Source organism: Neodiprion lecontei, chromosome 5, assembly GCF_021901455.1.
Source record: "Neodiprion lecontei isolate iyNeoLeco1 chromosome 5, iyNeoLeco1.1, whole genome shotgun sequence".
Lineage (NCBI taxonomy): Eukaryota > Metazoa > Arthropoda > Insecta > Hymenoptera > Diprionidae > Neodiprion > Neodiprion lecontei.
In genome coordinates this window covers 9873114-9885885 of record NC_060264.1, presented here as the reverse complement: position 1 = coordinate 9885885, position 12772 = coordinate 9873114, and the positions used below count along the sequence as shown (strand labels likewise).

The 12772-nt window shown below is 37.2% G+C and overlaps 1 protein-coding gene and 1 long non-coding RNA gene across 4 annotated transcripts in view; both read right to left on the bottom strand.

The window, feature by feature from the left end:
- LOC107223234 (serine/threonine-protein kinase NLK) overlaps positions 1–12772 on the bottom strand; it is a 145519-nt gene that overhangs the window by 17856 nt on the left and 114891 nt on the right. For all 3 annotated transcript variants that reach the window (XR_006904295.1, XR_006904296.1, XM_046739412.1), the window contains exon 4: positions 6301–6407. Coding sequence is in view for 1 of the 3 variants with exons in the window: in XM_046739412.1 (XP_046595368.1) it covers positions 6301–6407 (107 nt within the window). In the remaining 2 variants the exon portion in view is untranslated. The remainder of the gene's footprint in view (positions 1–6300; positions 6408–12772) is intronic.
- Positions 9653–12312, bottom strand: LOC124294432. Its single transcript, XR_006904297.1, has 2 exons — positions 10762–12312; positions 9653–10261 (listed from the first exon to the last, which is right to left on the bottom strand). It is a non-coding gene; the product is annotated as an uncharacterized LOC124294432 (long non-coding RNA).

Genomic DNA, 12772 nt, shown 5'->3' with positions numbered 1-12772 from the left:
TGACAAACGCGAACCTTCGATTCAAGAATGAAAAGTAACTACGATCGCAATAGTCAAAAAAAAAAAAATTACATCGCGTACAACTTCGAGAATGAATTCAGCAATTTCTATCACGCTATAATTACGCTACCCAAGTTTGTTAGACACTGGAAAAACAGTGTACGGACCCTCATAATCGTAGTTTATACTTTCCGGACTGCTCTTGTGAACACGGCTAAAATATAACAGCCGTACATTGTACGAAACAAGGCGGAGACAAGAGACTCGAGGATGCAGAGGTTTCGGTGTAATTTGTCAAAGCGTTAAAGTTTGCCTGAAAGCTTTACAATTGGTCTTCCTAAGGAGAGGCATAATTCTGTAGAAGTGTAAGTCTCCGTGTTCAAGATGGATCCTGGCACCTACTTGGATATGACTGACAAGGAGAGTATCAAACCTCTGAATCGTGGATTTTACTCAAATTCTTCGGTTCGTTTCCTTGGCCTGAAATATGAAGCCTGTGATGTATAGTTTCATCTTATAGGCCTCTGTTCACTTTGGGTAAAATTGATAATACGAACGAACGAAACCTGTTGTGCTTTTTTTCCTTAGATGTCAATTTTTATTGTTCGCCGTTAAAGTTTCGATGACAGGTTCTTATAGATTCGATTGTACGCGAATATATTATTATTTCATAGCTATAAAGAAGTAAAAACTGCGCATTTTAAGCAACTTGACCTGTTGTGAATTGTGCAAAGAAAGATCTAGTAGAGAAAGTTACGCATCAGAGACTCCATATTTTAGACCAAAGCTACACGCTTTGAAGTTTCGGTAGAATCCGTAATCCGGGTAGCTCTGATACTTTCCTTGCGAGTGTTGTTTGGAATGAGGGACGAGGTGATAGATTTATATTTCAGATATACGTATCGTGTTTAGACGACTACCAGGAACAAAATGACCCAGTTACCGTGATTAAAGCTACTTACTGAATAATAAATATCCTTGCTCTCTTTCTCTTTGTCGGTTTTAAAATATAAAATTAATAAAAAAATCCCATTGTCACAGGTGGTTATTTGACAACTGATGTATAGTAAAAATCTTTTTTGACTATTCAGTGATTTCAGGTACCCAACGACTAACATCCAGAGTATTGGACATCCCGCACAAATATCTTTCGTACCTATTCAAAAATAAGAAAAAAAAAAAAAAAATTAAAACCCTGAATACGTTAATTTTTTTCGGCCATGTCAGTGTTGTCAAATTTTTCAACTTATTTTCAACTCTTGAATAGGATTAATCCACTGTAATATTTATAGTAGCAGTTCAGAACGAGCGATAAAATCGTACGTTGTACATTCACTGAAATATGTAATTCTATAAATATTTTTACCGAACGACGTAAGGCGTTGAGATAACACGTCAATCTTTACCGCTCAGTGAATTCACGATTCCGAGATGGCTATATATAAGTGCACGAGATGCAGCTCGACGATGCCATAAAATTTGAACATGTCACATGTTCCACATGTGCGCATGTATTCCGTAGTAAAAACGAAGAGGCAAGGAAAAGCAGCGTAAAGAGGGTTTTTGAAGAGGGGAAGACTTTTCACGATGCACTCGCGGACTTGCCGAGATTTGCATTAATTTTCAAATATAATATACCGTCAGCTACATCACAGGGACTCGACTGCAGCACTCCTTTATTTGAAACGCTAGAATAATTTCACCCTTTTGCGAGAAGGAGTCGTCGCGGTAGTGCACTGGTGGGTGCTAAGTACTTGGCAAACTGGCTTGTAGGCGGTTGGTATTCGGAGGTTCGCTCGTTTTTTGCGCTCGAGAGAAGAGAAACGAATATGACGAAGAAAAGGACAGCAAACAAGGAACGTGAAAAGGTATACAGGGTGGCCGTAAATGCGGTACAAATTATCAGCAATGTCAAGATACCGCGACAAAAGACTTGCAGTCGCGACGTGTTACACCTCAGACTGTGGATCATGGAACACGCATCCGAAACGAAAATAAAGGGCCGTCCATAAACCAAATAGCTAGTCTAAAAGGGTCCTGTTCTGTGGTAAGCGGTTTCAATTAAGGCATACTAATTTATTTTTCCACGGACAATATTGCATTGAGAGTAATTTTTAGTAAAGGTTACCGTTCGGTTCTTAACTATTTTCGTTTTTTTCCACGATCGAAAAATACAGTTCTAGGTAGAAAATGAAAATTAGTTTTCTAGCTGTTACCGGAAAGTCTGGTATCCGTTACTATTCATTCTCATTACGATCACTGTTGCTATATTTTCTTGCAACTGTTGCGAAAATTTAACGCTCGTGCAACGATAAATTGATGTTAAAGCCTTGTTTAATTAAAAAAGTAGAGTAAACCGAACAAACTGATTTTGCGTTGCAATTACCAAAAAAGGATCGACAATAGCGCGCAAAATGGTTACGCGTACCTCGTTTTTCGTAATCCCAATGACATTCGAACAGTTTTTTTAACGATACCTGTTTTACTCAATTTTTCAAGTTACTGTAACAAATAAAATTTTTCTCAGTGTATCTATTTCTTATTCACGGGTTGGAAAGATGTGCCGTCATAATGGGTACAATTAAAACATATCTTGATTATCACGAAAGGGCTGAGAAAAATTCTCTTCCTGTTCAAATGATTTACACGTGAGGCTAGTCTCGTCACTTGTTACTTCGGATGTTTATAGAATAGTAAACATTTCGAAGAAACTACTTGTTTATTCATTTTTTAATATGTAAATTTTTTTTAAACCACGTGCCTTTATAAAATAGAGTTGCGTAGTTTATGGCCAGTCCCTAAGAATCCGAGTAGTCGAATTGTTATGGTTGTTTCATATCAACAGTTCGCTTCTCGCAAGCTCGATAGCTTACGAGATTGAAATTGGTCACGTTAACGTGACTAAACACTACATGGAAAGAATCATTATTTTGCAGCCTTAGAGTGACGTTGAAGAAGCTGAGTCTGGAAAAGATGAGTATAATATATTGCTGTGGAACGATTTACGGAATTCCCGAGATGATCCTAATGTTGTGAAGTTGTTGAAATAACGATTTCTCCATAAAATTCATAGTTGTCCACTAACGTTACGAAGATCAACCTCACGACGATTAGACAAACTTTTTTATTCTTGGATAAGTGGAAATGAATTTCTACCTTGATCAATTAATCGGAGTCCTTGTTTGGTGTGTTTTTCGTCATGTCGTAACATCACGCTTTCCACCAGATCTACATCCCTGACAAAGGCCAAAAAAAAATCACTCCGCCAAACCCATTAAATCTTAATTGCTGTGAATACTTGAAAAGCTAAGCTTTTCGTTCCGTTCGTACTTTGGTATTCGAAAACCCGCATTAGCGTCACGTACTCCAACATCTTGTGTCGGGGTACGATGCACTGTAATTCAGGGGTTGAGGTTTCTCTCTCTCTCTCTCTCTCTAAGGCTTTGTCACTTGCTTCTGTATCTACGCGTAATGTACAATGTCGAGTAATCGTTTGACGATTGTTCACTTAGCCAGCAACTCGTATCTTGCACTGCTTCAGCGTAGCTCAACACTCACAAGGGGAGTGTCAAACTTGGGAATCACAGATTTCCATCACTTTTATATATATTGTAGGGCAGGGTCCCCTCAATAAATATATAAAGCGGCAAGACGCCATTCGTTTTTATTATTGAGAAATTTCAACTCAAAGTTCTATATGTAACTTAAGTAGAAGGAACCTTTTTACCGGTTGCAGCAATAGTTCCGTGGCGTAGCGGTAACGCTCTTGCTTACTGAGGGACCGAACGGCTGTTTAAGTTCCGTTAGAGTTACTTTTTTTTTTTTTTTTTTATAAATTATTTAATACAAAAATAAATAATTAATAATTAATATTTCTATAAATTATTTTTTTATTTTTAAGTTAGGAAAAAATACAAAAAATGATAAAAATAGGATTTGTAATAATTATAATAACAAAGTAATCAATATTATCAAAAATAAAGTCGTTCAGTAAGCAAGAGCGTTACCGCTACGCCACGGAACTATTGCTGCAACCGGTAAAAAGGTTCCTTCTACTTAAGTTACATATAGAACTTTGAGTTGAAATTTCTCAATAATAAAAACGAATGGCGTCTTGCCGGTTTATATATTTATTGAGGGGACCCTGCCCTACAATATATATAAAAGTGATGGAAATCTGTGATTCCCAAGTTTGACACTCCCCTTGTCAGTCTCGCTTCTACCAGGACAGTATCGTACTAAACATGATTTCGTACAGAATGGATGGCAACGTGAAACGCGAAAAGTGAATTACACAACTAAACATTTGGAATGGAGAAGACAAGAGATCCTCTGGCCGCGTCTACTCCGCGCACAATTCCCTTTGTTGTACCTCCGCGTTATTTGCATCTTCCTCGTTGTCAAGAGCGGGACCGAGTCGCGGAATCTCTACGCCATCCAATGTAAAGCTCCCTTGCTCCAAGGGGTTTTAATTTCGTTTTAATTCACGTGATGTCATACACGATACTAGAAAGTATAAGCACGGGACTTGTACCAGGGGTTTCTCAACCCTCGAAACTCTCTGGCTTCCATTAGTTTTACCGTTCGCGACTTTCCTTTCACAGACTCAAAGAGCTTCGGGCCAACCCCGAATTTCCTTCTTTTTTCGATTCGTTATTTACTCTGTTTGGTCTTCTCCTTCTCCCTTCCTCCCTCCTTCTCCTATAAATATATTGATTCTGCCACAGTTTCTTAGACAACATCAAATGTAGAACAATCTTCGGACTTTTAGAGTTCAAATTTCGTGTACGAAATCTAGAAGTGAAAGTATATAAAAAAAAAAGAAAGAAATTCAGCTCGTGTTATTTGGCGTGAATTTCAAACGGACTGTGTTACACTTTGGACTCTCTTCACAGATTCCGTTACATTTTAGAATAATATGAATCTCAAGGACTCGATCACGAGTCTTCTATTTTCATTCGTTTCCGTTATTCATTCATTCGATATTTAGAAAACAGTCATGGTCAGATAAAACACGTACTTTCTGTAAAAACTCTGTTCTCGTCCCGAGTAAACAAGGATCCCTATGAAATTGAAAACGGTTTGTTTGAACATGTCTGTATTTGCTGACTGTAATCTGTAGCAAAAATTTTTTCCCCCAAGTCACCCCAAGACCGTTATTCACCTTTTGAGAAGATTCGTTATTCTCGTCATTCCTCAGCCACTCCACGCCAGGCCTTCGTATAATCCCTTATAAGGTTCAAAGTACCCAGCCGAAATGAATATTGATTCACACACCTGTGAGCAAGAGGCTGTGCTCTGCACCCCGCGGTGAAAATCAACACATCGTCGTTAACGTGTTGAAGTTGACGGTGGAATGTGGTTTCAAAACGGTGAGGAAAAAAAAAAGAAGAAAACAAATTAAAAGAACAAATTTTCTCGTCGTTCAATTCAATCGCTCAAACTCTGACGCCATTTTTCAACTTCTTTCGTCCCTCGAGTCGCTTTTCTCCCCAAATTTCAGCACGGAAGTTTCACTCGCTCGGCTTTCACGAAGAGGATAACCCATACAGATCTATAAATACTTGTGACCCTTTGGAAGATTATAGACCGTGTAAGTGGTTCCTCTCAAGATCTATATTTAGGAAAGTATGCAAATTATCCGCGGCTCTGACCTCTGGCCGGAAATTAAACTACAGAATGAACGGACTTCGCGCCACGTGTGTGCGAGTGAAGAAGAAGAAGGAAAAAAAACCATTACAGCTTGAAATAAAATCGGCGGAAAAGTGTGCGGGGGCGGGGGGGAGGGGTTGCATGTAGCGACGAAAGAAGATCTTTTTGTTTGAAGATTTTTAAGTATTATTACGAACGTCTTCACACGAGGTAAGGAGAAGCAGCAGGGTTTACATAGACGGCAACTTTCTAATACTCGGAGTACGCTCGGAATTGAATTTCCGCTTCTTGCCTATTATAATTCCAGACTCGTCTATATCGTGCTCACACGCGGTTGGGTAGAAGCGAGTGCGGGATTATTACTCGGGTGAAAATTTGAGTAAATAATGAAATACGACTCGCGAATATAATATTCGAATTAATTTCAGTAACAACGACCAGGCTTGCATCGTTGCGAGTATCAAAAAGACCGGTTTCAGGGGGAAAAGTTTTTTGTAAAAATAATACGTAGTCGTTAAACATACTCCCAAAATTATTATACCCTTCGTTGGTGTGCGCTGTAAAGTAATTGCACTTGATTCTTGACAAAATACATGCCGGGTAAAGAAATAGGTCGCGACAATGGGAAGTAAAAAGCTCTACACTCACCTCTCAGTATTTGATACAGGAAGACCTTTATGTGATCTGCGCTGAGATGCTGCGGGCTGACGATGATCTTGTGCAGGTCACTTTGGAGAAGCTCGGTTATCACGTAACTGTTAGCAAATGGATTAAGATAAAGTTTTACACAACAATTATTGATTATAAAGAGAAACGGAATATCAGGTCATTTTTGCAAGGTTAAGCGGGTATTTACAGGAATTTCAGAATATTCTTGGATATTTTGGTGAATTTTTTTCTCATTTAGAAAAAGTTTTAAAAATTTCAGAGGTTTTAGGTATGCCTTTCGCACATCTCTTAGAGTAAATTTCTCTCATTACATCCTAAAAATTATGTAACAGGTTGATGCACCGAGTGCAATTTTAACAGAGTGTAAAAATGTGAAAATTCATTGCGCGCAAGGTTTTTCACTTAATATTTGTAGCATGGCTTACAGATTTTTCTTGCATAATCTACTTGCAAATGCCCACAAATAGTCATATGATTTTGCGGATAGCTTCATTTTGAAAGAAAATATGTTATTTTTAAATATCATGACGAAAAATGAATCGTTTTTCAACGTAAAAATTGGACTATCTCACTCCCGGGTGAGAATTTTGGATAAATCCTATGACAATTTGTGAAAAATACTTGAAAAAAACAACGTGTGAAAATTTGATTTCAATCGGTTAAAAATTATAGGAGAAACCCTGCGTGCAAGTTTGAAAAATCAAAAGTAGAGAAAAATGCATTCAAAGTTTAATTTGTGTATAAATTGGCCGTACGCAGACTAATAAAAATTGAAGGTCTTTGACCCCGAATAATTTTTTACGAATCTAATCAGAGGAGGGATGAAAGTGTACAAAAATGCAAAAAACCGCAAATCGATTTATGACCGTAAATGCCCTCTTAATCAGATTGTTTTAGATCCAGAACTATAAAAGTGGTTTGAAATTCAGTTCAATTCCAAACACACAGATCGTAATCCTTGTGTGAAAAATCGGGTCGCAATAATAATTGTTGAACGATAATGGCAGTCAAGAGTAACTTTGTTGAAAGATCAATAAGTAAATAACAGATATTAATCAATGTGTCAATGTTAACGTTGGGAAAAATCGTCATTTCCAAGAAAATAGAAAAAAAAAAAATAAGTAAATAAATAAATCGTACCCAAGTGAGCGAGTCGCAACGCAACGCTACCCGAGAATTTCAATTTACGGTAATTCCAAAATTTTGGTCTTTATAAATTATGCATGCCGAGTTAAGCCGACGCGTATAGTATATACATATATACGGTGGTGGGTACGTACAAAGCTAAACAATGGGAGCTTTGCTGCGAGGGAAGCTTTAAGCTGAGCAGTACGCTGCGGGAGAAAACTTTGGCGATAAGCGTCTTGGAGTTCACGATTGCAGGTTCCTGCCTACCTGCAACGTCGCTCACAATCATACGCGAAGGGAGATAAAACAGAGGCCTTTACGGTACGGAAAATCTCGACGAGGAGATGCAGAAAGATACGTGATAAAGATCCGGCGAGGCTTGTTTTTCGCGTTTAATTAGCGAATATCGATTTCGTCGACGCGCCACTTTGCCGTGCCATCGGTATACGCGAATACGCTTCGCACTTGTCGTTTGATTTGTTCAATCCACCCGAAACGCTCTTCTTTCAAACGGTCAATTTAACACCGAACCACTTCTCGGCTCGTCGGTACTTCGACTGACAATGAATTGCGAATCATCGATCGATGCCAATAAGAGTTTACATGCGATTCGTTATACTTCGAAACCATCGTACGCGGACAATTGCAACAATAACCCGATCCTGATCAGGAAATACGAGATTATTCCACGACTATAACCTTGGGTCAATACCGACGGGAAAGGGATTATTCGTTGTCAATTAGGTGCCGCGCAAACTTCTTAAACTTGGCAAACAAAAAAAAAAAAAAAACAGGACGAGTTTTAACAAATAAAAAGATGAAATGAGAGGGTAAGCTGTAAGTTGAACACGTGGATAACATTCGTTGAAGTTACAACGAGACAAACGGAAAATGATTTCTCTCAAACAGAAATATGAAACGATAAAATGAAAAGCGTGACGATGAATAATGAGAATTTTTTAACCGAATAATGAGGAAAAAGATGCTGCTTGTGATGTGCGTATATAATGTAGAATTGAAAGAAACGAGATTGATTTATAACCGGCTTCGGTGGTAACACAATCACTGGGGAAAAAAACTAAATCCAGTTTAACTAGGTTCGACGAAGTGCCGGTTTGTAGTTATAACATGAAACAGAATCCTCGAAGAACCAGGTCTAGGGGCAAGCCGGTCCTCACCTCACTCCTCGGAATGCCAGGTATAGAGGTCTGTGCGTGCAACCGCCGCCCGACAAAGGTATGCAACTTGACTGGTTCACCGGATTCGTCTACACAAATTATACGACGCATTCCAAGGATTTGGCTCCGAGATCGAGCCGAGACCCAGACGGAGGTTCGCCAATTTACGATAAGAAAAAAGGAAAGCCCCAAGCCCACCTGAATTTCACCTTCGCCCCGCTAATTATCTTTTAATTATTATTTTATTGCAACATTTTTTACCTACCGTCGTTTCGAACTCGGCGTCATCGAATTGCCGATCATTATACGAATACCCAATAAACATTGCTGGTAAATAAATCGTAAGAAATTCGTCGAAAAATAACGTTGTATATAGTTGAATAATCGTTCAGCACATACGTTTTTTCTCGTGAAAAATGTCCGCCCTGATATAGGTTTTTTCTACTGCGCTCATCAACGTTTTCTGTTAGTGATTATGATCCGGATATTCCACGGTTGAAGTAAACGTCGAAATTACGGTTTTCAGAAACGTAATGAAACAAGTATGAAAGAACGCAATTTAAATGTTAACGTAGACGTTTAATATATACCTGTTATAGCCACCATTTTTCGTGGTTCAAACACGTTTAATAAGCGTGTTCATTGGAAAATTTTTTTCATAATAATACACGTACTTAATGTGTGTTGATTTAACGTAAAAACGATATCCGTAAACAATTATTATACGTTTAATTGAATACACTTAATCGAATATCACGCGGTTCCGATAAACGTGTAACAACCAACTTGAGAATATGTTTTCGGTATAATTTTTCATGTACTATATTAATACACAAGCTGTTAAAAGCTTCTTGTATGGTCAATATGGACTTATCTCAGGGGTTAGATGATACAGCAACGCTCACATTCTTAGCTATTTCAGTAATGGTAACTTGCACCAATTAAATGATATTAATTATTTTACATCCACACCTATGTATTCTTATGAGAAATACAGGACAACTAAATGAGATAAAGCACACACCTTTGCGAAACATGATATATATTTATTATAAGGTACTTTCATCCAAGGCAACAATGACAATAGTTACATTGCACACGTATCGAAATATCCGCTTTAACAATGTATCCGAAACATAACAGTAGTTTTTTATATACCAGTTTGTCTGTATCGTTGATGCGGACATTTTATTATGCCAACGATGTAACTGTGTGAATGTTGACTGGGATGTATAAATAAACATACAGTCTTTTACATATACGCATACCTCAATTGTACAGATGTACTCACAAGAGTATAGAAGTATAGCAAATAGTAAAATTAAGTAAACATGAACAAACAAAAACTTATATCCGATACAAGAGGTTTGATAAGAAATAAAACATGAAACAAAATAATCATACAATGATTATACCCTAACGAGGAAAATTGTTAACTTTCATCTCGGGACTAGGTAAAAAATCACAATCCTGACAAAGTAAAATAATAAAAAGTATTGGCACATTATTTCAAAAAAGAACACAGACGCTATAGAAAGCGTTGTCTAGGTACGCAGTACGCATAAGTTTTAATTATTATTCGACCGCAGCTGGAGCATTCACTTCCTCGATATCACTGCTAATCCGTCAAATACCTGAAAATACATAGTATTTAACACCTGTATTCTAGGTAGAATAATCTTTATGTGCCATTTCAACGTTCTCTCAACGTGTCTTGACAGGTCTATTATATATCATTTCAACCACTGTGTGTTTATTGGGAAAAGATGCAGCCACTAAATGATCGTTCATTCGTACATGATACGTATGTGTTAGCGATCTATTTCACTGGATAACCTTATAAAAGAAAAACGATGCCTGCACAAGTAAGAATGAAGCTAACAATAAATATCTGCGGCTTCTATTTGCAATCAGTATATATTCCATACCATAGACATGCTTCTTATAGCATTATCTACAAGCAATTCTATTGTGCCTACATCCTTTCGGCGACGTTCAAAAGCAAGTACGACGCAATCACAAAGTATTTGTTTCTTCTTTTTATTGTCAGGTTATTTACGCCTGTATTGTCATTTTCGTCTGTATTGAATCATCGTGATAAATTTTTCCAAATAGAAAATACATTTGTACTTACCAGCTTATGAAGGCTCACATAAACACGGACGTGCACTGACCTCGGAAGTTGGTCAAATTAGACTGATTCACTGATCGCGTGAGCTGAGAGCCTTCGCGAACGGTGGTGGGGGGGGGGGCATTCTGGCGCGTCGTCCTCGGCTCTCAGCGTGCAGGAACCGTACGAGTTACAACACGCTGACCTAGCGAGCCAATCAGAGGCAGAAGAAGAGGCGCGAGTATTTCACGCTCGGACATTCTCGATTCTTCGCGACCGCTTGTCGTTTGATACATGCGCTCATTATACGTATATGTAACATCCATGGTACACGAGCTTCATCTACGGCCACTCCCTTTCCTAGCATGGGTTATTCCAATATATACATTATGGTATAGGAAAACGTATGTTTTACAATTAATAAAGACGCCGCGAAGGGATGCACTTATATGCTCAACTACGTAATTTCTTGGTGACCTTTGTAAAAAAATCTGTTCATCGATTTTTCAACTTTTTTTCCTATGTTAGGGAATTAACAATAACACAAGGAAAAGAATTTGAAAAAATGGAGGTAACATATTGTTCTACTTTACAATATTACGTAGAATAAAATTATCACTTCTAGTGTTATGTCACCTGAATTTTTTCATATTTTTGATGATACTTACTAGTTTATCGAATGAAAAAAAAGATTGGAAATCGAATGACCAGTTGTTTACAAAATTTAAGGTAATCAGAAAAACGTGCTGAGGAGGATAACAAAACGTTGAATTTTAGTCACTGCTAACATGAGAAAAACTTGAATATAATGATTATAGTTCCAAATTCAAACATCGCAATATGTAAGTAAATGATGTAAAAGTTGATTCCTGCCCTCACTATGTTGAAAAGGGTAGTATTCTTGGATATGAAGGTCAGAAAGGTACGAAACAAATCTTGTTTACGTTTCGGCCCGAGTAGGTATATAATTCTGTGTATCGATATGACAAGTCTATGTACGACGTAATTTTCACGTATTACATGTGATCAGTAGATCAAAAGTGTATTGACTTAATTATTAAACAATTAATGAGAACATATTGGCAAGGTATGGTAACTATACGAAACGTTAAACTTGTGTTACTGGTGAAGGAATAAAATATGTATATTAGCTGTTCATGAGACTAGAAATATAATGGATTTTACCACACGTTTATACTACGGATCTCGCTTACCACAATAAAACGTTGATGATGGAACGCAGAAATTTTGTATTTTAATACCTACAAATATACCGATTTTTAACGAATTTAAATTGACAATTGAGCTAGTAAACAAAACGTTGATTATTAGTCTAGAAACCGTTGTTTAAATGTTGTAGAAAAGCAGTGAATTAAACGTTAAACTTGTGTTACCGGTGAAGGAATAAAACATGTATATTAACTGTTCATAAGACTAGAAATATAAACGGTTTTACCACACGTTTATACTACGAATCTCGCTTACCACAACAAAACGTTGACGATGAAACGTAGAAAATTTGTATTTTAATATCTATAAATATACCGGTTTTTAACGAATTTAAATTAGCAATTGAACTAGTAAACAAAACGTTGATTATTAGTCTAGAAACCGTTGTTTAAATGTACGTGTAATGAAAATCGTATAATATTTGTGGAGAGACAACGATTAATATTTTACTGAAAAATTACCGTATATCGAACACGGTAATATTTTCTACCTATACCATAATTATACGACCTTAACGTTTCTTCAACCACATTTTAACCGGCTCATGTTTACTGGGTACGGATCGATGACGGACGATGATTTACAGCAGTACGAAAATTATACAAAGGAAACAGCGGGCAATAATTAACGCGTCTTAGACTGAGAAAAATTTCGATTGTTACAGTAACTAGAAAAATTCAGTAAAACAGAAATCAGTTTCTGAGGTTTACTCTACTTTTTTAGTTAAACAAGGCTTTTACGTCAATTTATCGTTGCACAAGCATTAAATTTTCGCAACAGTTACAAGAAAATATAGCAACAGTGA